The sequence below is a fragment of the Cryptosporidium muris genome, genomic scaffold, assembly GCF_000006515.1.
Source record: "Cryptosporidium muris RN66 scf_1106632373455 genomic scaffold, whole genome shotgun sequence".
In the NCBI taxonomy this organism is placed as follows: domain Eukaryota; phylum Apicomplexa; class Conoidasida; order Eucoccidiorida; family Cryptosporidiidae; genus Cryptosporidium; species Cryptosporidium muris.
The window spans coordinates 65,386-93,328 of record NW_002196583.1 but is presented as its reverse complement, the minus strand read 5'-3'; the positions used below and the strand labels follow the sequence as shown (position 1 = coordinate 93,328).

At 28.6% G+C, this 27,943-nt stretch overlaps 14 protein-coding genes across 14 annotated transcripts, besides 24 other annotated features; 7 read left to right on the top strand and 7 right to left on the bottom strand.

Moving 5' to 3' along the window:
* Window positions 1-244: 244 nt before the first annotated feature.
* Window positions 245-2,920, bottom strand: CMU_021400 (adaptin family protein; the record flags this gene model as incomplete). The annotated part of the gene is made up of 1 exon (XM_002142689.1): window positions 245-2,920. One exon carries the CDS (start codon window positions 2,918-2,920, stop codon window positions 245-247), a length of 2,676 nt encoding a protein of 891 aa, XP_002142725.1.
* Window positions 2,120-2,156: a sequence feature (AT_rich).
* A 131-nt stretch (window positions 2,921-3,051) lies between the features above and the next one.
* Window positions 3,052-3,098: a sequence feature (AT_rich).
* Window positions 3,099-3,145: 47 nt separating this feature from the next.
* On the bottom strand, window positions 3,146-3,448 carry CMU_021390 (uncharacterized protein; the record flags this gene model as incomplete). The annotated part of the gene is made up of 1 exon (XM_002142688.1): window positions 3,146-3,448. One exon carries the CDS (start codon window positions 3,446-3,448, stop codon window positions 3,146-3,148), a length of 303 nt encoding a protein of 100 aa, XP_002142724.1.
* Window positions 3,449-3,881: 433 nt separating this feature from the next.
* Window positions 3,882-4,033: a sequence feature (AT_rich).
* Window positions 4,034-4,210: 177 nt separating this feature from the next.
* Window positions 4,211-4,264: a sequence feature (AT_rich).
* An 88-nt stretch (window positions 4,265-4,352) lies between these two features.
* Window positions 4,353-4,376: a sequence feature (AT_rich).
* A 692-nt stretch (window positions 4,377-5,068) lies between these two features.
* Window positions 5,069-5,126: a sequence feature (AT_rich).
* A 98-nt stretch (window positions 5,127-5,224) lies between these two features.
* Window positions 5,225-5,339: a microsatellite.
* Window positions 5,340-5,862: 523 nt separating this feature from the next.
* Window positions 5,863-5,897: a sequence feature (AT_rich).
* Window positions 5,898-6,063: 166 nt separating this feature from the next.
* Window positions 6,064-6,192: a sequence feature (AT_rich).
* Window positions 6,193-6,245: 53 nt separating this feature from the next.
* Window positions 6,246-6,275: a sequence feature (AT_rich).
* Window positions 6,276-6,378: 103 nt separating this feature from the next.
* On the bottom strand, window positions 6,379-8,721 carry CMU_021370 (uncharacterized protein; the record flags this gene model as incomplete). The annotated part of the gene is made up of 1 exon (XM_002142687.1): window positions 6,379-8,721. The coding sequence occupies one exon, from the start codon at window positions 8,719-8,721 to the stop codon at window positions 6,844-6,846; it is 1,878 nt and encodes a 625-aa protein (XP_002142723.1). The 3' UTR covers window positions 6,379-6,843.
* Window positions 8,722-9,218: 497 nt separating this feature from the next.
* Window positions 9,219-10,784, bottom strand: CMU_021360 (zinc finger, CCCH type domain-containing protein; the record flags this gene model as incomplete). Its single annotated transcript, XM_002142686.1, has 1 exon — window positions 9,219-10,784. One exon carries the CDS (start codon window positions 10,782-10,784, stop codon window positions 9,219-9,221), a length of 1,566 nt encoding a protein of 521 aa, XP_002142722.1.
* Window positions 10,785-11,292: 508 nt separating this feature from the next.
* Window positions 11,293-11,314: a sequence feature (AT_rich).
* Window positions 11,315-11,338: 24 nt separating this feature from the next.
* Window positions 11,339-11,395: a sequence feature (AT_rich).
* Window positions 11,396-11,503: 108 nt separating this feature from the next.
* Window positions 11,504-11,849, top strand: CMU_021350 (acylphosphatase protein, putative; the record flags this gene model as incomplete). The annotated part of the gene is made up of 2 exons (XM_002142685.1): window positions 11,504-11,670; window positions 11,735-11,849. The coding sequence occupies 2 exons, from the start codon at window positions 11,504-11,506 to the stop codon at window positions 11,847-11,849; spliced, it is 282 nt and encodes a 93-aa protein (XP_002142721.1).
* Window positions 11,678-11,723: a sequence feature (AT_rich).
* Window positions 11,797-11,907: a sequence feature (AT_rich).
* Window positions 11,908-12,002: 95 nt separating this feature from the next.
* On the top strand, window positions 12,003-13,343 carry CMU_021340 (uncharacterized protein; the record flags this gene model as incomplete). Its single annotated transcript, XM_002142684.1, has 1 exon — window positions 12,003-13,343. One exon carries the CDS (start codon window positions 12,003-12,005, stop codon window positions 13,341-13,343), a length of 1,341 nt encoding a protein of 446 aa, XP_002142720.1.
* Window positions 12,293-12,330: a sequence feature (AT_rich).
* Window positions 12,628-12,651: a sequence feature (AT_rich).
* Window positions 13,344-13,386: 43 nt separating the features above from the next.
* Window positions 13,387-13,435: a sequence feature (AT_rich).
* Window positions 13,436-13,581: 146 nt separating this feature from the next.
* Window positions 13,582-13,623: a sequence feature (AT_rich).
* Window positions 13,624-13,631: 8 nt separating this feature from the next.
* On the top strand, window positions 13,632-14,834 carry CMU_021330 (papain family cysteine protease, putative; the record flags this gene model as incomplete). The annotated part of the gene is made up of 1 exon (XM_002142683.1): window positions 13,632-14,834. The coding sequence occupies one exon, from the start codon at window positions 13,632-13,634 to the stop codon at window positions 14,832-14,834; it is 1,203 nt and encodes a 400-aa protein (XP_002142719.1).
* Window positions 13,724-13,797: a sequence feature (AT_rich).
* Window positions 14,835-14,942: 108 nt separating the features above from the next.
* Window positions 14,943-15,006: a sequence feature (T-rich).
* A 213-nt stretch (window positions 15,007-15,219) lies between these two features.
* On the top strand, window positions 15,220-16,728 carry CMU_021320 (uncharacterized protein; the record flags this gene model as incomplete). The annotated part of the gene is made up of 1 exon (XM_002142682.1): window positions 15,220-16,728. The coding sequence occupies one exon, from the start codon at window positions 15,220-15,222 to the stop codon at window positions 16,726-16,728; it is 1,509 nt and encodes a 502-aa protein (XP_002142718.1).
* A 278-nt stretch (window positions 16,729-17,006) lies between these two features.
* CMU_021310 (DEAD/DEAH box helicase family protein) lies at window positions 17,007-19,010 on the top strand (the record flags this gene model as incomplete). The annotated part of the gene is made up of 1 exon (XM_002142681.1): window positions 17,007-19,010. The coding sequence occupies one exon, from the start codon at window positions 17,007-17,009 to the stop codon at window positions 19,008-19,010; it is 2,004 nt and encodes a 667-aa protein (XP_002142717.1).
* Window positions 19,011-19,096: 86 nt separating this feature from the next.
* Window positions 19,097-20,704, bottom strand: CMU_021300 (U-box domain-containing protein; the record flags this gene model as incomplete). The annotated part of the gene is made up of 1 exon (XM_002142680.1): window positions 19,097-20,704. The coding sequence occupies one exon, from the start codon at window positions 20,702-20,704 to the stop codon at window positions 19,097-19,099; it is 1,608 nt and encodes a 535-aa protein (XP_002142716.1).
* A 304-nt stretch (window positions 20,705-21,008) lies between these two features.
* On the top strand, window positions 21,009-24,758 carry CMU_021290 (S8/S53 family serine protease, putative; the record flags this gene model as incomplete). The annotated part of the gene is made up of 2 exons (XM_002142679.1): window positions 21,009-24,333; window positions 24,397-24,758. 2 exons carry the CDS (start codon window positions 21,009-21,011, stop codon window positions 24,756-24,758), a joined length of 3,687 nt encoding a protein of 1,228 aa, XP_002142715.1.
* Window positions 24,342-24,362: a sequence feature (AT_rich).
* Window positions 24,759-24,774: 16 nt separating the features above from the next.
* Window positions 24,775-24,806: a sequence feature (AT_rich).
* Window positions 24,807-25,043: 237 nt separating this feature from the next.
* CMU_021280 (uncharacterized protein) lies at window positions 25,044-25,470 on the top strand (the record flags this gene model as incomplete). The annotated part of the gene is made up of 2 exons (XM_002142678.1): window positions 25,044-25,117; window positions 25,176-25,470. 2 exons carry the CDS (start codon window positions 25,044-25,046, stop codon window positions 25,468-25,470), a joined length of 369 nt encoding a protein of 122 aa, XP_002142714.1.
* Window positions 25,471-25,564: 94 nt separating this feature from the next.
* On the bottom strand, window positions 25,565-25,996 carry CMU_021270 (HIT domain-containing protein; the record flags this gene model as incomplete). Its single annotated transcript, XM_002142677.1, has 1 exon — window positions 25,565-25,996. One exon carries the CDS (start codon window positions 25,994-25,996, stop codon window positions 25,565-25,567), a length of 432 nt encoding a protein of 143 aa, XP_002142713.1.
* Window positions 25,995-26,063: a sequence feature (AT_rich).
* A 48-nt stretch (window positions 26,064-26,111) lies between these two features.
* Window positions 26,112-27,779, bottom strand: CMU_021260 (DEAD/DEAH box helicase family protein; the record flags this gene model as incomplete). Its single annotated transcript, XM_002142676.1, has 1 exon — window positions 26,112-27,779. The coding sequence occupies one exon, from the start codon at window positions 27,777-27,779 to the stop codon at window positions 26,112-26,114; it is 1,668 nt and encodes a 555-aa protein (XP_002142712.1).
* A 149-nt stretch (window positions 27,780-27,928) lies between these two features.
* Window positions 27,929-27,943: part of a sequence feature (AT_rich) that runs on past the window's edge.

Here is a 27,943-nt window from a genome sequence, read left to right as displayed (position 1 = left end):
ATGAAAATATGAACCTTAATAGCTAATGCAATATTGATATTTATATCTATTGAGTATCTAAAAGTATACTGCTATAGAATTTCAAAATACATAAACACTAATCAAATTATATTAACTAGAATTGACTAGACATCCTTGGAATTTTAGCCTTCGTACAATTTATAATCTATTGACTAGATATTGCATACCCAAATAAATAAAATAAATCAATATGAATTTCAATATACCCCAAATATTTCTAAGATTAACCTTCAAATTTAACTAAATATTGCTGAAAAGGGATTTTTAGATGATTCCATATTATATTTGCAGCATCTTTCCCATCATTTTTATCACCTTTTAGCGAAGCTTTGATACAACATTCAAGCATATAGTAGCTATGTAAAGTAGTTGATTGAAATATAAGTTCTGCAAAACAAGGAATCTCAGTTTTGTTAGTGAAATTTTGGATAGTGCAGAAGATATACATTTTATATATTTTATCATCAAATTGACCTGATGCCATACAATAGATATTTTGATTTACCAAATCGTTTTCTATATTATCTAGAAATGTACACATCTCAGTATTTGAAGGCAATTTAAGATGTCTCTTCATTGCCATAGTTGTACTTAATTTGTCCCATTTCTCTTCAAATATATTAGGTTGCATACTAATCGACGCTTTTAAACAATAGTTAGGTATTTGAGCCATATTTAAGTTATTTTCAGCCAAAGATTGTATTTCATTGTTAGTTCTATTCTCTGTTTGAGTATCAACTGAATCTATGACAGTGTCATTAGCAATATAATTTCCTTTTAAGTGTATCGTCTTCCCTACATCTAGATTATCACTCAAAATTACTTGAAAAGTATTGAATTTTTCTATTAAGTCAAAATAATTCCATTTATCCACAAAATCAGTTAATATATCTTGTGCAGTAATATTTGTTTGTTTTGCTTTATCTATATTAAAATATTCACTAGTTTTGCCATTAAAACTGAGTATTTCCTTTGCTAGTTCGTAGTCATATTGCAATAACCTGTAATAAAATAATGCTTGATCTTTAATATCAGGGTTATTGCACTTTTCTATCATATAACTAAATAGCTCACCCAAAATATCTTGGCAGTATGCAGGATTAAAAAAAAATATACGACAGCAACTGATCAACATTGTATTCAGTAATTTTGGTAGTATAGTATTTGAATAGTTATCTAGATTAGAATTATTCAAGATATTATCAGCAATATATTCAAAAATAAGGATTGCATCCTCATTTAATTCATGAATAAATTGTCCAATAATCCAACATAATGATGTAATCCCTACTGATTCAAGGGATAATCTGTAGACTAAATCAAAGTCTATAGAAAGTCTTATTGTCTCAATAAATAATGATGGATATATTTGCAATAACATTTCCATTGATTCTATTGATGAACTCACTATATCTTCATAATCAGAAAGTAATAAGTCACATAAATAATTTATGCAAGTTATAGCCACAAGATCAGTGGATACAGATACTGAGTCATCATCATTTGTAATTAATCCATATTTGCAGTTCATATACTTTAAAAAAACTAATGATAATGAATAAATAACTTTAGGAGCTATATCTGTATCTTTTAATTCATATACACAGTGATAAAGCTCTTCAATTATCTCCAATACATATTCTTGTGATGATACAAATACAATTAGATCTAATTTTATAGATTTTATGTAACTAGGGTCACCACAACGTACAAAAAATTGTCTGAACTCATTTTCAAAGCATTTCATCATATCTATTTCACTTTTATCATCATTGATAAAATCTTTCTTATATTTACTTTGTATACAAGTTGTATATTTTGCTTGAAAGTTACAAATCTGTGAAAATAGAAACCTCAAGTGAATATATACAATATATGATATCTCAGGAATAGAAGTTGAGGCTATAGTTATTAATGGACCTTTTAGACGCTGTATTACTTGATAATATAATTTTCTATTAGGTTTTGTCATGTACAAGAATAGCTGTGTACAAGTTAATAGGACAGTAGCACTAGAATAACGACTTCTATCATCTAGAAGGTTTAGTATATCATATATTTCTGAAGAAATACACTCTTGATTTTCTTCTGAATTTTCTATTAAATTATTATTATTTCTATTTTTATTTATTAAAGTAGGTATATATGATAGTGTTAGTTGAAATATTGAGAATTGTCCCCATTCATTAAAAGATTTTATTCTATTTAATAGTTGGAAAAGTAGATGCTTCGTATAAAATAATCCACCACTTTCTAAATTTATTTCATTTAGTACATATACTAAATTAATTGATGCTTGAGGATCAATCTCATTATAAATCATATCATTCAAAATTTTTTGTATTTGAGTTCGTTTAAACTCATCCTTAGCATAATGATAATATTTTAAACAACCCATTATAGCAGTTTTCCTAACATAACCAACATGATCATTTAACCCATTTATTAAAATCTGTTCAATATATTCCAAAGAAATAGGAATCCTCAAAGAACAAAAACTTCTCAAAGCCAAACAACGAATTACAGGATCCTCATCTTGGCAGTCTTTGCGTAATGTATTTATTGTAAGTAGTGCAAGTTCAGAATTACTCTCAGCATAGTGTGTCAAATATAAATAAACAATCTTCTTTTCTACTGGATCCTGAGTTGCACTAGCTAGTACCATTTGACTATACAAGCTTGAAACATCTATACCCAAAGTTATATAAGCTATTACTTTTTGAAAAACCTCTATTCTCTTTTCTCTATCTCGAGTATTTATTACCTGTTTAAGTTTATCAAATAGTTCTTTAACTTCACCTCTACGGTGATCCACAAAGAACTCATTACTGGACCTATAAGTAGAAATATTTGGTACAACTGCAGTTCCTCCATAGTTTATTGGACCTCCTTGTCTCATTAAAAGTTAATATTACTAAGATTTATATTCCTAGGACTTTTATATATAATAGAAGTATCAAATAAGCTCCCTTAAGTACCTTATATTCCACACTTTAAGTGGTAAGCGGGTCATGAGGGTGCACTTTACACATTTTATAGTATTAATTATTAATAAACAGAAATAAAAATTAAATATTGTATACAAGAAAATATAAACTATAAGGTTTCATTTCTCCTAATATCCTTAAAATGATATAGATATAGGCTTCATTCTACTCCTCTCACTTAACATATAACAACAGAAAAACCATCCAAGGAAAATATGAATTGTTACCCAAGCCACTATTATATACGGTAAAGGATTACTAATGAAATTCTCACTAACTGACTTATTTGCATATGTACTACTTTCATCATTATAATCACTTGTAGAACTTAACATCTGGAAATCACTCTGTAATCCAAATGTCAATTTCATAAAATATATGCAACTAAAGATAATCAAACCCCAAAATAGACTAAAATCCCGTACCTCTAGTTTATTCATTCCTTAATATGTATTTGAAATTTACATAAATTACAAAATCAAAGGGGTAAATTCAATGTACCCATTCCCTGGGTATTAATATTATATTGTTAATATTGCACCTACATTAAATAATAGCATCATATATAGCGCTGACCTTTTCATAACTTTGTATCTTAGTAAATATACTGTTACAATCAGAATAAATATTTTGAGGCAAGACGTTCTAATATTTCATATTTCAAATATTACAATATTTTGTACTAAATATACTAGGCACATTAAATAGTTCTTTACAAAAAAGTTCTTATAAATTCTGGTTACCCTTCTATAATTTTATCAATCCTAATAATCTGTCTAATCAATATATATTGTAAATATATTATCTAAAATTCATTACTAATTTTATACTGTGAAATCATATTTTCAATAAGATTATCACTTCTTTAATGTGATATTTAATATTTACAACTTTTTTTTTTTTTATAATTTAACTAAAATTTATCTATCATATATATATCAACATTATTAAACTATTTAAATATTTATCTAATGTTATATATCTTATTGATAAATCTAAAAAGTGATTTATTTAACTTAATTTTTGTTACTAACCTATAATATAATACATATCTTACAAATCATTATCCTATCTAATTAACAAACTGTGAAAATATCAAGCCTATAGTAATATTACAAGTTTTTATTTTTCTAAAACCTATAGTAAAAAAATTTTAGGTAATTACCTTAAATAAAGTTATATTCTAGGTAAATAATTAAGTCTATTATTATATATATAATGATTTAAGTTCTTTATTATTTTAAAATAATAAAAAACCCTCAATATGACTTTTTTATTTTAATAGTAGTTCTCAAGCTTTTATTATAATTACAATAAACTCCTACCTAGAAGTATTAGGTATAGTTATATAATATTTATTAAATATAACAAAATACCATGACTTTAGTAGTATTAATAAATATGTCGTATTGAAATTTCAAGAGTGAATTAAATCTCAAAATCGGTAGTAAAGGATTATTTAAGGATTTGCTCATATTGATATATTAAACTCACTAATACCCTCCAATAGATTTAACTATAGAATTATAACATAAATGAAGTAATGAGTAAAATGTTTATGTTGTCATACCCCGCTATATAATAAGGCGGTATTTTTATGTAGATTTTATGATTTAGTGAAATATTAAATTCTAAGATTAGTATAAGATCCTTATCCTTATTTTAAGTTTAAGATACTCATTTATTTAACATTTTGGAATGCCTTTTTAAAATACTAATAATTATAATGACTTATAAATTTATACTTATTAGCAACTAGAGAATGTCCTCATACTTTTTTTTCTTTAGAAAGGAAGTCAAATTGAATAATTAAATTAGCGAACCTTGCTTTGGTTTTTAATAAAGAAGAATCTAAGTCTGGTTTTTTTTAATCTTATCTATAATAAAAGTTTGAGTATAATAGATAATTATAGGTGTATAATTGTTGGGAGATTTTCTAATAAAAAAGAAATTTAATATGTACTTTGTTCTTTAGTTATAGAATGAGTTATATTATTTAATTAATACTTATAAAGTAGCAAAGTATTGTCACTATTTGAAATTGGCCTTTTATAGTTTACTATTTAAAGTAATTTGTAAATTTATTTAATAATTCTTTAATATTAATTAATATTTTTTCAGATAACAATAATCTGTTTTATCTACAAAATATTATAACACAAATAAGTAAAATCTTATTAAAATATTTATGTAGATATATTTGTTAATAACTATTCAATTTAGTTTTATATCTTATTAAATAATAGCAAAATGATTTATTAAATATATATTAAAATATAATACTCTATAAATAAAATACTAAATAATAATAAAAACTAATATTTTAATATACCAAATTTTATTATTGAGTTTCTTAGTTTGGTTGATTAGTTACTGAATAATAAATTTTACTGAGTATAGAATTGAAATTCTCAAATTATTACTACACAATAACCTGGTAATATTTGATAATTTCATATTGAAGGAATCATTATCATTTATCTAATTACTGGAATATAATATAGATCGGAAATAGATAATAATAGAGTAGAAAAATAAATGATAAATAAAATATAAACTATTAGAATTAGCAATTCATTCTATATTATAGAAATAAGAAAAAGATCAATTTTAAAGAATATACATTAAAGGAAATAGATTATTAGTATTGAATAAATTTGATTTAAGAAGTGACTCATAAATTATATTTTATTTTCACTTAATATACAATGAGTAAATATTTATAAATTTACAGTTTATATTCAGATGACAATTTTAATGTATGTTTTTTTTAATTAATTATAAGATTGAAACTATGAAATAACTTTATCTTTGATATTTTACTGATAATTGTGTTTTTTAATTTTCTTTTTGCTTAAATAATATTAAATATATCTAATGTTATTTTTAGGGGATAAGAATGATAATCTTTTTTATTTTTGTTTTGATTATTTATTTTTTAGAACAGAAAATAGAAATTATTTTGAGTTTAGTCATTTTTATTTATTTTTAGCTATAATCAAATAATATTGATAAACATTTAGATTAGAATATTATGTTACTGAAACAAAAGTACAATTTATTTAAAATTTATCTATTGAAATTTTTTAAGAATTTGAAAGTTATATTTCTTTTTTAGTAGATTTTTTTTTATAAATTTTAAAGAAATCAAATATACAATATTTATTATTTATATTGAATAATTCTCAGATGATTAACTTAATATAAAAGTAATATCAATTATTGTCGTTTTTACTCATTTAAAAATTAAATAATTATATTAAAAATCTTTTGTAGTTGTATAAAGTTCTTTTTTTTTAACTATTTTCTCAATTTTCTTTTTTTATTTAATAAAAATCCGAATTCTAGAAAAGATATTTTAATGTTTGTAATGAAAACTAGCAAAGTAAAAGAGTAACACTACATTTTAGAGAAATATATAATATATAGTTAAAAGGTAGTACTATATCAAAAATCACACTACCTCTTACTATCTAAAAGTTCAGTTTAATTTTAGTATTAGATAATGGATATGAAATTCAAATACGAAAATACACTCCATTTACTAGAATTAAAGAGCTTCCATATATATTATTACTAGTGCATGTATTTAGTAATTAGGTTCATTGTCATCCCTAAATTACTAAAAAATGAACTTAACTGTATTTATACTTAGTATAAACTGATATAAGAGTATATATATACATAATGAGGAATCTCAAAAACGTCGACCACAGGATTCGAACCTGTGCGCGGAGACCGCACTTGATTTCTAGTCAAGCCCCTTAACCACTCGGGCAGATCGACTACCCACTGGGTCGCCTCGCTAACACAGATATAAGGTCATAAGATTATCTCATCCCAATAAATTTATAATCCACATTAGCTTTGACCATCCCCTTATATTCTTTGAACTTGAGACATAAAAGCACCCCTCTATTTGAGCAGAGCTAATAATAACAGATGATGAAAATTTTATTAGAGTCCAAAATATTATCGAAGTAAGAAGAAATATAAATGTAGATCTTGAAAAAGTACTTCCCTCATGTGTAGATACCTGTATCTGATAGCGTGCAGCCTCAAATTCCCTGCTTAATCTTAATGTTTGTTCTTTTGTTAATGGGGTTGGTTTTCCATCCCCACTAAATTGATAAAAAGAAATGAATTTATCTGATTTATCACTATTTATTGAATCTTCTCCATCTGATGAAATTTTGGGATAAATAGGTCTGTGTACGTACTCACCTTGAGAACTAGTTTCATTTCCACTTGCAGCAGCTGCAGCTGCAGCATATTTTTCCATTATATTTTTGTATTTAAGTGATAATAATTGGCTAGGATTACGACTTTGTATGGGTAGTGGGGGATCAACCCTCTTGAAGATTTCTGATTTCTCAAGGCCTAATTGTATAGGTTTTTTTATAGAAACAATATCATTTGCTTCTATAGAAGCTTTTGATTTTGGAGTCACTTTTGCTATATCACTTCGTTCTTTCTTTTTTAATTTTTTAGTTTTACCAATAGGTTTTTTTTGCTTTTTAGTATCAACTAATATTGTTTTATTGTCATTATTTATATTAGTTTGAGAGTGTAATTGTAAAAATACTATGGACTTAATATTTGAATATTGATTATTATTTTTTATACTTCTGTCTTTCATAGTATATTCTATCCAAGGTGATAGATTTGAAAATAAGGGAAACTTTTTCATACCTAAATACAAAGATTTTGTAGTTTCTTTTTTATAAAGTAGTGAATTACATTGAATTGAATAGTTTGAATTGATTTTTTTATTATCTTCTTTTGTTGTACCAAGTATGTGTGATTCTAATTGAATCAGAGAAAGTGGATCGTTTTGTTTTAATTGTTTTTCTTTGATATTATGAGATTCTAATTGAGATAATTTTAATTTTAACTGATCAACATATGCTTCACCCTTATATAAAAGAGATTTTTTGTCCATACGTATTTCATTGCATATTGGACATAAAAGTGGAACTGGACCACCTGATAAAATGTCTGAATTTTCACCAATTGTAGGATCTTCAACTATATCTGAGGGGAAGTGCTTAAAATTTTTTCTCAAACTACATTGTAAATGTGGACCAAATATTCTAGTATCTTTTGCACACTTATCCATCCAAATTCTACAATTATATACTTGATTTCGTTCAAAACGAACTAATCTACGATAACATGCTCCAGTAGTAGATATGTAAATAAATGGAATACTTAATAGTAAGAAAAGTATAATATTGAATATCTTAAAGCATACGGGTAGAACCTTACATCCAAATCCCAGAAACCTCGTCCTTTTAGATGGTGTAAAAAAGTGACTTCTTGGAATTTTACTGAAATATCCGAAACAAAATCCTGAAACAAGTGCTATAGTAGTCATAATTAAACTTATAACTGGTATAGTATATAGAATTATAATAGTAATAATATATGAACCAGGTATTGGGATAAACTTGAAGAGTGGAGTAATACTACATTGAAATATACTAGTTATATTGTCTGGATCCTGTACAAAGTGATCATAGTTTGGATTTTTTGGATCAGAATTAGCTACTAATTTAGCAAATATATAAGAACCAATACTGTATACTAAGTAAAGTATAGCTTGGAGGTGAAACCATTCTTTTAGCCTCCAACTATATCTACCTTTATGAAACTCCCCAAACCTATTTACAACTTTTTGTTTGAATTTGTAGATGTGATTTATCAATTTCATATGAAAAATCCAGATTTCTTTTTTTTTTAAAAAAAGAAAAGAAAAAGGCTCTTTAAATAAAAGGAATCCACAACCCTTTAAATAAACCAAATAGTCACACTAAGTGCACACAGTTACAACTTAAGAATCAAAACTGGGTGTAGAAATAGAAAAAAGTATTTAAATTGCAACCTAAAGACCATATTAAGATGTATTACATATCTTTGTTACTCTTAGACAAGATTTTATATGAAATTATAGGAAATAACAAGTTTAGTTCAAACTAGCAAATATACTCAATACTATAAGTACTAAAAATATACTCAAATCTAAACAAATATAGGGAATATTCATATCTATACATAGTTTAGCTGATCCCAATTTTAAGAGACCACAAACTGTTAACAAAACTTCTGTAAATTAATGTTAATAATCAATAAGAAAGTAAAACAATAAGAACAAATAGCTGTAAATGTCTACTAAATATAGAGATGACTAGTTTAGGAAGCTTCATTTAATTAGTAATTGGAAGTATTTACCCAACAACCTTCTGTCCATAAAACTTTTTCACTACTATTGGCTGTAAATAGATTAGGATGAAACAGTTGCCATGCGTTGTCATCGCACTTCTTGTCATGCTTATCACTATCTACAGTAATATTTCTTTCTTTATCACACTTTATTTCTTCAAAATAGTTATGTGTTTGATCTATTAAGTTTGATCCTGGATTAATGGCACTTGAAGTCATTGATATAGTTAATGCAGCAGTATTCTCTGAATGTGGTGTTAAATCAGGTGTATATACATTAATAGCACTGTCTTCATTTGAAAAACCACATATTCCAGCTAAACCAAATGGAGCCCCTGAAAAGTGCCATTCATTATGCTTCATATCTTTATTTATATTTCCTTCATTTGGATTGTCTGAAAGAGATAATAATTGCAATTGCATTAAATATGACATCTGTTCTAAACTAGCACCATTATCATAATCATCATTAACATTTGAATTATGCATATTCTTATAAATAGCAGTATTATTCGAGTTATTTGGACTAGATATATTACAATCATTTGTCCATGGTAATGAATTAAACTCAAATTTATTAGAGCAATCATCCAAATTCCTTATATCTCCAGATGAAAAACCTAACCCAAGTACATTACAGGGCGGAGGAGGAATTTTGATATTATCTCTTGCAGTATGTAATTCATTACTATTATCAAAGTGTCTATGGGTATCTTTTCTTGAGCTATTTGTTGTATTCAGTAATTTATCAGTATTTTGTTTATCAACTTCATTCTGTGTATAGCTCTTAGGAGATTCATTTAAACATGTATACTCCACTTTCCCATGACGAGGAAGTGGTGTTTCACATCCAGTAGAAGGAGTAACTGGGGAATCATTATTATTATTTACTGGAGTAGTTTCACCTTTACAAGATTCATTATGATTATTCTTATTTCTTGAATTCCTCCCATTTCTTTTAGGTGAGTGTAAATTATTTGAACCATGCATCTTATTACCTAAGTGCTTATGATATCTTATTGGTGAATGTTCAGTTATATCGTTATTTCTCAAGTTTCCATCTGTAATTTCACCTAATAAACAATCCATATCTTCTGATAATTTATTACTATCATGAATTAGTCGTTGTCTTTCTATAACCTCAGGGCCTTGTACCGGATCAAAATCTATAGATTCAGGATTACGTAATTCATCTAGTCCATGAGCAAAAGGGCAATAATGCTTTGTACAAAGAGGATATTCCCTACAAAGCTGTGTCTTATATACTAATACATGATACATTTGCTCCTCTTTAGTATGAGAAAACATACACATCCTACCACGCTGACAATAATTCTTTACCCTCATCTTCTTATTTTCATTATGAAATACAACATTAGGACATAGATTTGGTCGATATGCATATTCATATGGATTACGACGATGCCATGAAAGACAATGTGAAAATGGACAACGTTCATCTAACTCACATACACCATGTAGAGCTTTTCTTTCACAAATCCTGGTCCTGAATCTGGACAATTCTGTCATATTCATATTCTGACTTAATGGCATCTCCTTATTGTTTAATTCTTCCAATATTAATGTCAATAATACCAAATAATAATAAATAATACCAAATAATATCAAACAATACCAAGAATAAAAGTATCAGTTATCCTTCTCTTATATCTAAATGAATAATAAATTGATTCTAAATAACATACTACAATTATATAAACTGTTTCAGATAAACTTCACTCAACCCTACTTTTTCTTTATATATTTTATAAATCAAACCTTAATACTGCTAGATTTAGGAATAATTGTTGGATATAAATACTGACAAAATCTTCGGATGTCTCACTAAAATGTCAGATGCTTACTACGTATAGTGCAATTGCAGCGATATGTCCATTATTTATCCTGTCCCGTCCATTACATTTCTATCTATATATCCAGGATTGGAGAGATGCGGTTAATTTATTGTAGCTTACCCGGAGTATCTATTTGCAAATGCGCAAATTCTCTTCTTCTAGAAAAAAGAAGAAAATATACTAAAGTATACTTTTATTAAGTTCTGAATTTTATTATTTTTATAAATTGTTACTTATTTCTGTAATATCCACTTTTTAATTATTATTTTACAACTTTTTGTATATCTAAATTTTTTTGTATATTATATTCTCTTATTCCTTATCTAAATTTTATATTGCAATTATATAATTGGCGGGTCTTACATTATTTACTTTATAACTCACTTTATATATTTGTAGTATTACTATTCTGAAGTTATGATTTCTTGTGATTTTGAAGTATTTGGTAAAGTACAAGGTGTTTATTTTAGGAAGTGTACATTAGAAAAAGCACGCCAATTATTACTTACAGGCTGGTGTTCTAATACACCTAAGGGAACAGTTAAAGGCCAATTGGAAGGTGATGAACAATCTGTAATATCTATGTAAGTCTAAATATATAAGATTATATTAATATTTAAGTATTTAATTATTTAATCTATCTATTAGGGTACAATGGTTAAAAAATGAAGGAAGTCCAGCATCTATTATTGAAAAATGCCAAGTATCAGATTTTATTACAATAAATGAAAGATATTTTAAAGATTTTTCAATTATTAAATAATCCCTATTTATTTATTGTATTTATCTTTTTTTTTAATGATCATAATTATAAATATTTTGATGTATTTGCTATATAATTCCCCCCACAAAGATAGAAATCTATGCATGCATGTTATACCGTTTATGTATATTTTGACAATTTTTCTTTTAAATTATGAATCCATTATTTATACTTAATAATTTGTTAAATATTAGTGATACTACGAATATACAAGGTGGGAATTATGGATTTACAGAAACTATACAAAATTGTAGATTATTCTTATTTATAAAAGACTACTACAAGTTAATAAAGAAAAATTTTTATCTTATTTTTTGTATGTTAGGATTACTACTCTCTTCAGTAGTAAATTCAGTATATTTTAAGAAGATGACTAATGCAATGCCAAATCATGTGTGGTTCTTAACTCAATTAATATCTGGATTATATGTCCCATTCTTTGGAATAATTGTATTAATATTATATTTGAAAAATAATATATCAGATGAAACTTTAAAAATTCCACTTAGGAAATTTTGGATTATGGGATTTTTAGATAGTTTTGGAAGTATTCTAACATTACTTGCAAGTGTACATACATCAGGTGTAATGCAAGTCATTCTTGGGCAATTTTGTACACCTATTACATTAATAATGTTAACAATATTTTGCAAAGACAAATTTCATATTATGCAATATTTAGGAGCTTTTATTATGATTATTGGAATTTTTATAGTAAAATCTGCTGTAATTTTGGGGTTTAGGGATATTTCAGAGTCAGATAAGTCGAACTATTTAGTATTTAATATTTTATTTATAATTTCATGTATACCAGCATCAGCTAGTTCAGTATACAAAGATATGACATTTAGAGAAACAAGTTCTTTGAATGAACATTATTTACAATTTAATGTTGCATTGGCACAAGTAATTATTGGATTCTTTTTAGCACCTATAAATTCGATACCAATACTCGGACCACTTAAAATTGAGATAACAGAAATTCCTTCATTACTTGGTCAAGGGTTAAGATGTTTATTTTTGAAGCAGAATATAGTAACAACAAATTGTGGTAATGATGGACAAAGATCATGTGATATGTGTGAATTAGTTCAATTACCAGTTTTGATATATTTTATAGCAAATATTATATGTAATATATTTAGTATTATGGTGATCAAACATGGTTCTGCTGCTACTGGTTTCATTGTTTCTACTATGAGACTTCCTTTAACAACATTTGTTTTTTTTTCATCTACTTTAGTTGGGAAAGAAGCAACAACTCCTCATATAGAAGATTTCATTGGGATATTTATTCTAGTTTGTGGTTTAATTTTATATAGATTTGGTGCTACAATGAATTATGACTTTGTTGAAGATAGTTATGAGTTGAATTATATTGAGAACTACAGTATATATCCAAATTATAAAGAATTGGATATATCTACTAGTGCAACAGGTAATGAAGAAAATTCATTAGATTCCTATTCTAGTACATATTATTCTAGACTCTAATATATATATACGAGACTAAAGGAAATTGAATATATTTACAAGGATTTTTTATTGAAATCTATTTTTAAGATTATAAAAAAAAATGTTTTTAACGTGAAAAATTAAAATATAGATCCAATATGTCAATAATTGAGAAATGTGTATTAAAAGTTAGATGTAATAATATACATAATGGACATGTAGGGTTGCATGCCCCATCTTGTGGGGTCATACTTGACTTTTTTTAAGATTTATTTGCTATTAATTTTAATTAAATATTAGGAAATATTAAATTAAATTTGAAAGAAAATGGAAATTCGGGATTCTATTGAAGAAAGTCAGGGATACCTATCTGATCCTTATATTGCACTTTTAACTGGTACTAATCAACAACCAGAGCCAAATAAAAAAATTCAAAAAATTTTTTTGATTACATTATTAACTATTGTTTTAATATTAGTTATTTCAATATATTGGGCAGTATTCAATTCTAATAAACATGACATAGATGATAGTGATGCAGATAATTCTATATATCCAAGTGAACAAGAGTTCAAGAACCAATTTGAAGATTTTAAACAAAAATATAAAAAAGAATATTCAAATTTAACGGAGGAAAAATATCGTTATTCAATATTTAGAAAGAATATGAACTTTATAAAGATGAGTAATAATCAAGGATTTAGTTATGTACTAGAAATGAATGAATATGGTGATTTAACCCATGAAGAATTTATGCACAATTTTATGGGTTACCATCCACAACATAAAAATAAGAGGTTCTCAGATAGTCATAATATTTTATCTAGTAATAAAGTGGAGAATACTTCACCTCCTCGTTTTGTAAATTGGGTAGATGCAGGATGTGTTAATCCAGTAAGAGATCAGCGATATTGTGGATCATGTTGGGCTTTTTCAGTTGTTACATCTCTTGAGAGTGCTGTCTGTGCTCAAAAGAATGAGAAACTAGTTAAATTAAGTGAACAGCAGTTTGTTGACTGTACTCGCAATAATGGAAATTTTGGATGTGATGGGGGAAGTTTAGATTTAGCATTTCAATATGTTATGGAACATCAGTATCTTTGCACAGAAGAAGAATATCCATATATTGCTAATGAAAAAAGTTGTAAATTTAGCAACTGTAAAAATCCCATAAGGTATATATTAGATTCATATCGCAATGTAGTACCAAATAATATAAATGCTCTAAAAGTAGCAGTTGCCAAATATGGGCCAATTTCTGTAGCAATTCAGGCAGATCAGGCACCTTTCCAATTTTATAAAAAAGGTGTTTTTGATGCACCATGTGGTACAGATGTTAATCATGCAGTTGTTTTAGTTGGATATGATCTCGATATATATAGTGGGAAGGAGTATTGGCTTGTAAGAAATAGTTGGGGAGAAAATTGGGGTGAAAATGGTTATATTAAACTAGCTATACAAGCTGGAAAGAAAGGGAAAGGGACATGTGGAATTCTAATGGAACCTATTTATCCTGTCTTAAAGAAATAGTTATTACCAAATTTATTATTATGCCTCTTTAGTGAATAGTTATGATTTATCACCTTGATTATTAAATTTATAAAGTATCAATTTATTCTAGTATAAAGTTCCAAGGATAATAAGATTACAATATAATAAGTGAGAATAAGACAGAGAAAATAAAAAAAAAAGAAATAAAGTAGCTAGCAAAAAAGCTAGTGTGATACGTAATGCTCACTGGACGCCTTAATTTAGCCACATTGATTGCATGGAGTAAAAGTGAACAAGAAAAAATAAGGTTTTTTCTTTTTTGAAGAAATTATTTAAGATTAAAATTAAGCATTTAACTAATGAAAATAATTGTCTAGTTCTGAGCTTATTTGAAGTGTCTCCTTTTTTTTTTAAAGTTACAGAGATGAACTCAGTTGTAGAACTATCAGCAAAACCGAAAAAGATTCATCTTTCAGAGGATTACTTCCATGAAGTTATCAAAGAGCTTGAGAATGCTGCTTCCATTATAGCTCAGCAAAAGGTTGAAATTGAAACATTACAAGGATCATTGAGATATAATGAGGCAGAACTAAAAGCTCTTCAGGAACACCAAAAGGAATTGAAAAAAGAGAATAAGAAGACTTTGATGGAAAATCAAAAAATTACAAACTCACTACAGGGTGAAATAGATAATTTAAAGTTAGAGCTGGAGCATACACAAAAACAAGTTGGAGTGTGGAAGACTCGTGCTTGCGAATTACAACAGTCCTTGAAGAAATTCCTAGATTCTGCAATCATGGATGGAGGGAACGAAACGAGTGGGATAGATCATACATACATCAATAATTATGAAGATACTATTCTTAATTTGAGAAATCAGCTAGATGAAAGGCTTATACGAATTGAGAGTTTGGAATTAAAGATACAGAATTGTGAAATGGAAAATAACGATTTGAATAATGAACTTGCAAATTTAAAAAGTAAAAATAAACTAATTGAATATGAACTAAGAGGTTTAAAAGAAAGAAGTAGAAAGGAAGAAAATGAGAAAAGGAGATTACAATATAGAGAGCGGAATTTATCACAAGAAGTCGCTAATCTACAAAGAAAAATTTCAAATAAAGTAGAAGAACTACAGAAAGAAAAGACAATACTAAATGAACAAATATGGGATTTAGAACAGAGACTAAAAGAAACTGAAGTCGAGAATAACAAATATATTACTAATAGAAATTTTGAATTGGCTGTTAGAAATAATATTAACTATATAAAGACGTCATTGATTGAACAAATACGTAAACTACAGAAATTTGTACAATTTTTGTATTCTCATAAAAAAGACTTTATAAGTGATGAAAACCTAGATTTTATGAATTATGGAATCAGGACTTTAACTAAATTATCTCCGGAAAATCTTGATAATGAAGATATGAGTGTGCAAATACAAAATGTAGACACTTATAAGAACTATGATTCTTATGATACTTTTCATCTTCATGAAATTCAGAAAGACAAAGATGATAAATCCTTTTATAAATGGGACTTTAATGATGCATCACATGATAATAATTATCAAGTGCAGTCAATGCTGTTGAAAAAACAGAAATACACAAAAGATTTTAATGAAGTATTTACAACAGATAGTACATCTAAATCAAATCTTATATATTCTAAAGATAACCTTCTAACTCACAAAGTTAACAAATCTAAATTTAATAATGAACTTAGAACATTTAATATAGAAGAAATGTCACCCAGCTTATTTGAATTAGCTAGAGAAACAATTAATGTACTTGGGGAAGTGTCCAATGAACACCAAGATCTGATAGACGAGTTGCAACTAGTATTCAATGATGATGGTTATATTAATCAGAATTCTTGTAGAAGTGAAACTTGTTCTCAGTCTAGTTTAATCTCATTTTTAAGTGAGTAGCAATATAACTTAACAAAATATCTAATATAACACTATAGAAACAATATATATATTATTATTTCAGTTTAATTAGTAATATATTGATATTAGTTTTCTTTATTTAAGTCATTAACTATTTGAAATATAACTTTAACTTTTTAAATCACATTATTGGTTGTAATTATATTCTTTAGTGCAACTATTTTAGCGCTATCTACCCTGCTCATTATTGATCTACTTGGCAGGTTCAGATTTGACTTGTAGAATATAGCTAATTGTTAGATAGTGATCAGAGGAAAATGGAGATAAAAAAGAGAAAAGTTGAAGTTAATGAAGAGTCTTCAGTTGAATTATATCCTTTTAGTACTGAAACTATGGAAATTTTGAAAAAACGTGGTATTAATAGGTTATTTCCTATTCAAGCAAAGTCTTTTAATTATATATTCAATAAGAATGATGTTTTAGGTAAGGCTAAAACAGGTACTGGCAAGACGTTGGCATTTGTATTACCAGTAATCGAGAGACTAATTAAAAAAGGTAAATTTCATACTAATGAAATAGGTAGAAAGCCTCTAGTACTTGTATTACTACCTACGAGAGAACTTGCTCAACAAGTCAGCAATGAATTTGAACTTATGAAGGGTAATAATCGTTATAAAGTTGTAAGCATATATGGGGGTTCACCTGAATATCCTCAGATACAAGAAGTTAAGAAAGGAGTGGATATTATTGTAGGTTGTCCTGGTAGGGTTCTAGATTTTATTGAACGAAATATACTTAATGTTAGTAAAATTAACGTTTTAATATTAGATGAGGCAGATAAAATGTTAGAAATGGGATTTAAGGAATATGTTGATAAAGTGATAGATTTTGTTAAAAAACAGACATCTGAAGAAAATACAGATAAGAATAGAAGATTTCAAATCTTACTATTCAGTGCTACAGTACCATCATGGATTAAGAAAATTGTTAATGAAATTATGTCTAATGATACTGTTACAGTTGATGTAACAAATATATCTGTTGATGGAAATGAAGATTCAAGTGATAGTGGAAATACTAGAATTCGTCACTTAGCAATCCAATGTGCATATCCTCAAAGAACAGCTTTACTTAAAGATATTATTACAATGTATGCAGGTATTCATGGTAAATGTATAATTTTTACTGAAACTAAGCAGACTGCAAATGAAATCTCTATGAGAAGTACAATTAGCGACATGTGCCAAGTACTACATGGAGATATTCAGCAAAGTCAAAGAGAAATAGCTCTTCAAGCTTTCAAAGAAGGTCGTTATCGGTGCTTAGTAGCAACCGATGTAGCAGCCAGAGGGTTACATATTGATGATGTAGCTGTTGTTATACAGCTTGCACCACCAAGAGATATAGATACATATATTCATCGTGCAGGACGTACTGGAAGAGCAGGAAAATTTGGAACAGCTATTCTATTTTGCAACATGAATGACTACCCTTTTTTATTAAATATTGAGAAAATTGGGAATATTAATTTTCAAAGAATCGGTGCTCCTCAATTTGAGGAGATTCTTCAAAAGACAGCTGACTCTGTAGGGGAATATTTGGTAGGGAAAAATATTTCCAGTACAATCCTTAATTCTTTAACGAAACCAGCCAAAGATATTATCATAAAACTATGGAAAAAGTTACAATGCAATACGCAGAAAAAAAGACAAAGGAAACAAATAGAAGACAGAGATAATGATTTGAGTTTAAATAATATGGAGAATGTTCCTGATATTCCAGAATGTGCTATAAATGCATTGGCATATTGTTTAATAGAGCTGACTGGAATAAATAGTGAAATATCCGAAATCCCACATAGATCGGTTTTAAATGGCAGAGAAGAATTTAAGAGTTATTTAATAAAGTTTAGTAAACTGAAAGATACTATTGCAAGTAATGGATATATATGGAGATTTCTCAAAAATAATCTACGAGGATATGAAAGTCTTATTGAGAAGATACAATGTATGACTTTGCTTAAAAGTGGAGATGGTGCAGTTTTTGACATCCCAGTTGTACATTTAAAAGAATGGGAAGATGCAATTCAAAACTTGATTTGTAAAACCAAAGATGTTGATACAAGTACATTCCAAATTAGTGCTGCCTCAAGCAATCTACCAGAATTGGTAATTCCAAATACTTTAAATTCACATCAGGACTTTGGAAGTAACTTAAGAGTCAATCAGCAGCACATTTCAAATAAAATTGGCTTTAGACAAACAAATAATAGAACAAGACCGTTTGGAAGAGGTGGAGTTACTAGAAGAGGTAGATATTAAAAAATTGGGTGTAAATAGACCTAGGACTATTAAAGTAATCAACTACTAAGAAATACAAATTATCGAGCATTATATTCTAGTTACTCTCACAAATGCCATATATCTATTGTTGAATCACTGTATGTTGATATGATAGAATTGGCATATTCACCAAATGAAATATAATTTATTGAAGACTTACTGTTACAATGCAAAGTAACGAGTTCTTCTATAGAAGTTTTCGTATTAAATGTAAATAATGAAATTCTTTCATCCCATCCACTTCCAATATATTTACCACTGTCATCCAAAGAAATAAGTCTGTTGTTTCTATTGTTCGTTGTATTTTCTATATTTTGTAATACTAATCCCTTCCGTAAATCCCATAAAAGGATTGACCCATTAGATGTTGTGGAGAATAGATAATAACCATTATTAGAAAAGCATAATTGTAGTTTATCACTATAATTATTTTTGGGAATTCCAAGTTGTTCTTTGAGTTGAGTTGCAATATTCATATTCCTAATGTCCCATATATCTATTACTTCTCCTCTATCAAAAATTCCACCAATAATAAGACCATCTGGATGGAAACTTGCATAGTTGTAGGAAACATTATTTGAGATGTATTGTGTACAGATAACTTTACAAGTCTCAATATCTATATATGAAAAGAGAGACTGTTTCTTTGAATTGGCTAGGAATTGTTTATTTAATGGATGTACTGATAAATTTGAAAACTCTGTAGTAGTTTTTGATTCTAAAAGTATGTTCGATTTTAAAGTATATAAGTCACTTTTATTCTCAAAATTTACAGTGTCTGCCAAGGAATATAGTAAAATACCAGTGTCTCCACTATTTGAAACTATTACAGAACCAGGAATACTCATATCAACATTAACACTTGGTATTGCTAATAATGACAGTATGCTAGTACAGGCTTTACCTTCAATTCTACAAATTGAGTCACCTTTCTGAGTATCTGTCAGATATATATCTCCATCATTATGTCCAGTAATAATTACCTTGTTTTTATATAATTGGCTACATTCAAGTAGAACGTCACTTGATCTACTTCCTAATTTAAAGGATAGTTTTGAATGATCTAGAGATTTTAAGTCCATTGGTGAAGCCAGGTTAACGAACTCTCTTTTCTTCCTAAGTGGTCTCATCATATCAGCATATCTTATATATTCATCGACTAAATTCATTGGAATTCCATCATATTCTTGCAAAATTTCATCCTTTCTATCATTAGCTGATTCTTCTGTAGATCTAGAAATATTTATAGGTGGATTTTCAAGTATTCTATTTTGTATCTCTTCTAAATCTTTTCTTGCACTATCTCTCTCTTTAATTAATTTAGCTATAACACGACAAGCTGCATCTTGTTGGTATAAGCTTTGGCTTAACTGCATCTTCAATTGATCAACTTGAAGGCGCAATTGGAATAACTCTGTCATAGTTGCATCCCATTCTGTTTGTAACATTTCTAATAGTCCAGGAATGCTAGTATTAGTAGGAAGACGGGGAGTAATTCTGTTATCTGTATGTATACTTATTAAATCATCAACTGTTAATGCATCATTACTAAAGGGACATCTCCCATTTGACTTCACATATTCTTCTATAAGCTTACGTTCAAATATGTAACCAGTCTTAGAAATTACAGGATCTTTTGCTAATACCCCAGATATGGAACAGATTAGTGACATATATTTCAATTTCTAATAATTTCCTTTCTTGGAATTAATTCTGAGACTTTATCCTGTCTCTAAAAATCACTCCCCGGCAGTATCAATAGCAAAGGATACCGGGAACATATCTCGCATCCGAGTATGACTCTGATTATTAAACTTTCTGCACAGTTTTCCACTGACATGTATTCACAATTCAGATTTTTGTAAATGAGCATGGAATCTTTTTAGTAAAAGGTTCCTAAATAAGTTACTTCTACACTTTTACATAATGTTCAAATATATTCTAAGCTTATTTCGTTAACTACTTTTGAGTAAAATAATGCAGTGCAGAAATTACATTGCAGAGCTACTTTTCATATTGTTAACCCTTCTAATAAATCTAAGAGAAGTAATTGGTGGTAACTTGTTTAATAGTTCTTCAGTAACAATTAATGTAGTTGAAGGTAGGAATTCAACAATAGAAGTAAACCTAAAAAATCCAGTAGACCACTCAGTACAACCGAAAGTTACTATTGAAGATCGCTTATTTCTACCGCATATACTTAAACAACAAAGATCTTTAGATGATGAAAAAGTGTCCACATTTTCATCTACTGGAAGACTAATTGTGAAGTACAAGGAAAAGGTCTTAAGTCGTGCTGTAAAGGAGTTTAATATTATTGGTATAATGTCAAAAAATGGTCAATATCCCAGAAATGAAGGTGTTCAGTTTTTATCTAAAGTTTTATCAAAGATATCTGAAACTGCTGAAGAGTTGGTAGGTATAAAGTCTGCAACTGTTCTAGACGCTTTGGATATGATGATTGTGGAAGTTCTGAATACTTCCAGAACACCAGACTATATAACAAAACTTTCAAATAGTTTTTTATATAGTGATGAAGTTGAGTATGTTGAGGTAGATCAGGAAGTATCACTTTCAGATCACTTTTCTACAGATGTGAAGGGAAGTTTGCCAAATGATCCAAAATTTAGTGAACAATGGGGAATGCACAACAAACTAACAAATATTGATGCAAGAGTATTATTGGCTTGGGAACATCTAGGAATAAATTCTGCAAATGGTAAGTATAGTACTTATAATGATATTGAAGGAAGATCAAGGCGTGATGTGATAGTTGCTGTGATTGATACAGGTGTTGATTTCTCTCATCCTGATTTAGTAGATAATATGTGGATAAATCAAAAGGAATATTATGGTCGTCCTGGAGTTGATGATGATATGAATGGTTATGTAGATGATATATATGGTTATGATTTTGCTAATAATAAAGGAACACCAATTGATGATGAAGGTCACGGAACTCATTGTGCTGGTACAATAGCTGCAAAAGGAAATAACTCTGAAGGTATATCTGGAATTAATTGGAATGGAGTTAAAATAATGGCACTCAAATTTTTGCGTGGAAGTGGTATTGGTTTTTTAAGCGATAGTGTGAAGGCAATAAATTATGCAATAAAGATGGGTGCCCATATTTTATCAAACAGTTGGGGGGGAGGAACTTTTTCCCAAGCAACATATGATGCAATTAGAAGGAGTATTGATAAGAATATGCTTTTTATTGTAGCTGCCGGGAATGATCATAATAATAATGATGTTAGACCTACATATCCAGCTGCATACCAACTTCCAAATGTGATATCGGTTGCTGCAATAGACTATAATGGACGTTTGGGAATATTCTCAAATTATGGACATAGAAGCGTAGATTTAGCAGCTCCTGGAGTTGACATATTATCGACAAGTGCTCACAAAGGATATAAAAAATTGTCTGGAACATCTATGGCCTGTCCATATGTATCTGGTGCTGCTGCAATGCTTTACTACTTTGATCCTACTATAACTTTTGATTCTGTAAAATCAATATTACTTAAATCTGTTACACCATTATCTAGTCTTAGAAATTCAGTCCGAGCTTCCGGAATATTAAACCTTTACAAAGCCATAAAAATGATGCAAAATAAGAAATCATACATTGAAGAGAATCCACGTGAAGTAAATAGTGGTGGTACTCCAGAACATACATGGATTGTATTCAAGATACCTAATACAATTGGACCCAAAGGTTCATCATCACTTCAAATAACAGGTATTGGAGAGAAATCTGGTGTATATACAGCTTCACTTTCAGTTTCTTTATTAGACTCTAATAATAAGAATAAAATTATAACTAGTGATCGATTAAAAGCTATAATTAATGTAATAAATGTTCCCAAGCCTCATGTATCTCTTCCAAATGGGAATACTACAAATTTAGGCCTATCCTTTATAGGACTGGAGGGCTTAAGACACAAAATACCTATTAGTAATATTGGTGTTGGCACACTTGAATATATGGCTGAGCTTACAACAGTTGATTCAGGGGATTCTAGAAAAAAAAAAGGTGAATTTCGGGTATATCCACCTCTTGGTACAATTCTTTATGCTAAAGAAGGTACCACAAATAGTGATTTAGAAGTTTCCTGCATACCTAATACTCACCAAGGAATTATCAGTGGATATCTTATTATTCGCTATAATAGTGGCCTTAATGAATCTATGGTGAATAAAAATGCAAAATTTCCCAATATTCGAGGAAATTGGTCACTTAATGAAGCTTTGGCTACATTTTCTGATGTTACTTTTCAAAGATTTGGTACTGAAAGAATTTTTTCTTTAAGTACAGAGCGTATAGCAATAAAACTATATTGTAAGGGGTATGGTATTCAAGTTCAGCCTTCATCAATTATAAAATTTATTAGATATACGAATGCATCAGCACAAGGTACATTTTTATTCAAAAGTTTGGAAAACTCATTAAAACCCCCACTTATACTAAGATTTATTCCAAATATAGAAGATTTAGATACAGATGATGAAATTTCTGATGAATCGGAAATAAAAGAAAAAATTACTCCGGAAATATCCTTTTTCAGTATTGCAAGTGGTGAATTACCACAAAAGAAACGTATATTTTATAGATTAAATCCTTCTAAGAATATTAATAATGGATATTATGTAAATTCAATAAGTTTAGATGAGACATTGATTCAAAATCCAAATATACAATTTATTTGGTATACAAAACCCCTCAAAGATACAAAAAATACATCTATTCAAGAATTAACAAATCTCCGTAATTCAGATGATGGAATACAAAAGGTGAAACTTCCTAGACCCTGGTCTTTACTGGGAAAAACTGTTACCGAGATGTATGTATCAGTTAACGGATTTATATCTTTTTCTCATATATTTAGTGAAGCTTTCGTACCTGCGTTACCATCTTATGCTCCTCCGCATGGAATCCTTGCACCTCTATGGTCTGATTTAACTACTGTTGGAAAACCAAGTAGTCAAATATATGTTAGCTTTGTAGAACCTGATATAATGGTTAAAGATAATAAAGAGGATTTTTCCAAAGGTTGGAAATTAGTTGTTGATTGGGATGTTGATATGAAGATGGATCCATTACCAAATAAACCAGCTAGATTCCAGTGCATTATATATGAAAATGGCCATGTAAAGTACAATTATTTAAAATTACCATGGAATAATGATATTTATAATGGAAAAAATTCTGTTGTATCCACTCAATATAAACCACCAGGTTATACAGGGAGAATACCTAATGCAATGGTTGGCTGGGAAGGCCCTGTTGACGCTCGAGGTAAGTTCATATTAAATTTATATTAATTACTATGTACTACATAGCTATTATTTCAATTTTTAGGTGTTGGTATTCCATGCACAAATAAATTCCCCTTACCACACTCAACACTAGAGCTCAAACCAAGAAATCCCAGATTACCATGGTTTGAGATGAGTGATGAAATAGTCCCTCCTCTTCAGACAATGCAATCTAATTTTGAAGTCAAGTGGAGAACTATAACACCTTTAAATAAAAAATCTGGAAGTTATCAGGGAAAAGTACATGTCACTGCATCAGATGGAGCAGACTCCTTCATTCCAATCAGAATCTCTATAGTGAATAATAGTACTAAAGAAGAAGTGACTAGTGTAGATAATTCAACCGATGAGCTTTCAATACAAGGGGATAGTTTAGCAACTCATGAAGACTCTCCTAGTTGGTAAAAATTAAGTTCTATGGTTTTATATTTTATCAAAAATTAATATTTATTACAAAAAACATCCTTAAAGCTTGTTTCACTTTTAAAGATATTTTTCACAGGGCGATCAAGGTATTAAAGATGGTAATTAGTAGTATTAATAACTTTATACCATTTTAAATAAATTTTTGAAAGTTGCATTAACATTTACCTCCACAATACCCTCATAACATATCGCTATAGGCAAAATATGTGTTATTAAATTAATACCTATATTCAATATCTTTTCATTAAATACTATACTTCTATCATGATTAAAGCTACAGAGCTAACAAAATTGTTGCAAATTGAATTATTAAGTAAACCGAACTTAGATGCAATTGTGTAAGTCTTCTAAATTCTATTTTATTTTGTATTGAAATACTATAACATGATACTTCAGAATTTCCACGGGTGATGGTGGTATACTATCTGCTGCAATAAATCAAGAAAAGATTAATATAGATGATGTACAAATTGTCACTGCTATTCTAGTTAGTGCACTGAATGAATACAATACTACAGATCATTCCTGTAGCAATTTTTATATGGAAACAGAAAAGGGGAAATTTATGATTGGAGAGTTTCAAAGTGAAAATTTGTTCCTAGTAATGTGGTTTGAATTAACTACCTCAATAGGTATAATTTACACGCTATTTGAAAGTCTAAATAATGAATTATCTAATATACAACAATAACTTGAAATGCTAAGCTAACTTAAATTATCTTTATATTAATATTGAAATATGTAACCACCAAAGTGTATCTAAACAAATGTACACATTAAAAATATTATACATTTAAATTTGACTTTATGAGTTTTTGAATGTGACTAGCCTCTTCAATATTTATCGTACCGATACTTTTTGGAAAAGCCAACAAATTGTCCTCTGAAAATCTTGGAATTATGTGGAAATGTGTATGAAAGACAGCCTGTCCTGCATCGCCACCAGCATTTGAAATAATATTAATTCCTGTGGCACCAGTAGCTTTTTTAACTGCCTCAGCTATTATTGGTAGCTTACTTAGTACCTTGGATGCTACATCTTCAGAAGTGTCAAGTATATTTATACATTTAGTTTTTGGTATCAGAATTGTATGACCCATTACTACTGGGAATGCATCAAGAAAGGCTAGACAATTCTCATCTTCATAAACTTGATAACTAGGTATTTCACTCCTCAAAATCTTTGCAAAGACATTTTGTTCGTCGTAGTTAGACATTAAAAAATATTTCTTAAAATTGTATTTAAACTTTAATTATTACTACTATATTTACTATATTTAAAAAGGTGAGACAGCCGCTATATTAAATTACAATTATTTAATCTTCCTACTTTTAAAGTGCTTTCTTTTTTGTACCAAGTAAACTTTTTTTAGGGTTACTAATATAATTTATATGTGGAGATTTCCTCTTTAAATGATTTTGTTCCTTAGGATTCTTCTTCCTGTCGGAGTTTAATAATAAACCTTTACATGTAATATCATTTAATTCATTCAAGTCAAAACCTGCTTTTTCAATCAATTCTCTTTTCGACAGATCTTTTGCTATTTCCTTCTGTAGTGTACTTTGGAACCATTTCTTACGTGGTCTTCCACTAATATTCTCTTTATGAATTAAAATATTTTCTGCCTTATTAGCTTCCAACTCTGCTAAACGTAACTCCTTTTCAGCTATATTAGCTCTAATTTGTTGCTTTACTTTCGGTTCAGATTCTAAAATACGCTCTGACCAATATGAAATATTATTACTGGAAAACTTTAGTTTCTTCATTAAATTACATAATTTAGTTGTGGAACTACTAGATCCTGATTTTCTTAGCACTTGCTTCATTAGTGATTTAAGCCTAGATCTCTCAGATTGAGAATAAAGTGTAATACTATTTCCATTTTCACCAATTCTAGCAGTTCTACCTACACGATGGATATACCTAGAGGCCTCTAATGGTAGTGTAAAATTAATAACAGCAGTAATTCCTTTAATATCCAAACCTCTGGCTGCGAGTTCACTAGCTAATAATATTTTTGATTCACCCTTCGTAAAACGTGCCAAATTCTCATTTCGTTTTTCTTGTGTTAAATAACCATGTAATTCAACTGCAGAAAATCCTAGTATATTACATAATATACTGATTCTACGTGCTTCCTTCTTTGTCTGAAAAAATACAATTACACGTTCTGTATATATTTTAGATAAAATATGAAAAAGAGCTCCTTCACGATCTTTCTCTTCATTTAATTCCACAAATTCTTGATTTAATGTTGTGGAAAGACCTATAGTTGATACATCTGATGTTATACCTTCTGTATTACTTAGTATTGCATTTCGTCCTAACCCTATAGTAGATATTCTACAAGGGTTCCTAAGTGTAAGTAATGCAAGATCAGTAACACCTCTACTTAAAGTTGCAGAGAATAACATTGTTTGTCTACATTGAGATACATAACGTAAAATTTCAAGACATTCTCTACGAAACCCCATGTCTAAAAGACGATCTGCTTCATCTAATATAACAATTTCTAAAAGTTCAAGATGGACACCCATTGTATTGATTAGCATATCCAATATTCTACCTGGAGTGGCAATAACTATATCTGGTTGGCTTCTCAATGTTACTTCATGTTGAGATTGACTCATTCCCCCAGTAACAATACATCTAGTAATAATTAAACAATATTTAATGAGTGATTCAAGTACATCGAAACACTGCATAGCTAATTCACGGCTAGGTAATAAAATCAAAACTTTAGTTGCATTTAATCCACCTGTTGGACCTAAAGGTGACATTTTCCTAGCTCTTATACCAGGAAACTTCAGAAGTCTCTCAATTGTAGGTAATAAAAATGCAGCTGTCTTTCCACTTCCTGTTTCAGCTTCAGCAAGAATATCCCTACCAGCTAAAGCTAGAGGAATAACCTCTTTTTGAATAGGAGTTGGATTAACAAAATTAAGATCATTCAGTGCCTTTAATATTGGACGACTTAATTCTAAGGAACTCCACATCATTCTGTATATACTAGGGACTACTGTTGTTTAAATATTGTTTAAATATCCAAGTAGTTACTATTAAATTATCTAAATTTTGAAATTGAGCGGTATATTCCCACGAAGTCATCTTATGACATTAGGGTGCTGTATAATTTCAGGATGTTTCCAAATTTAATATTACC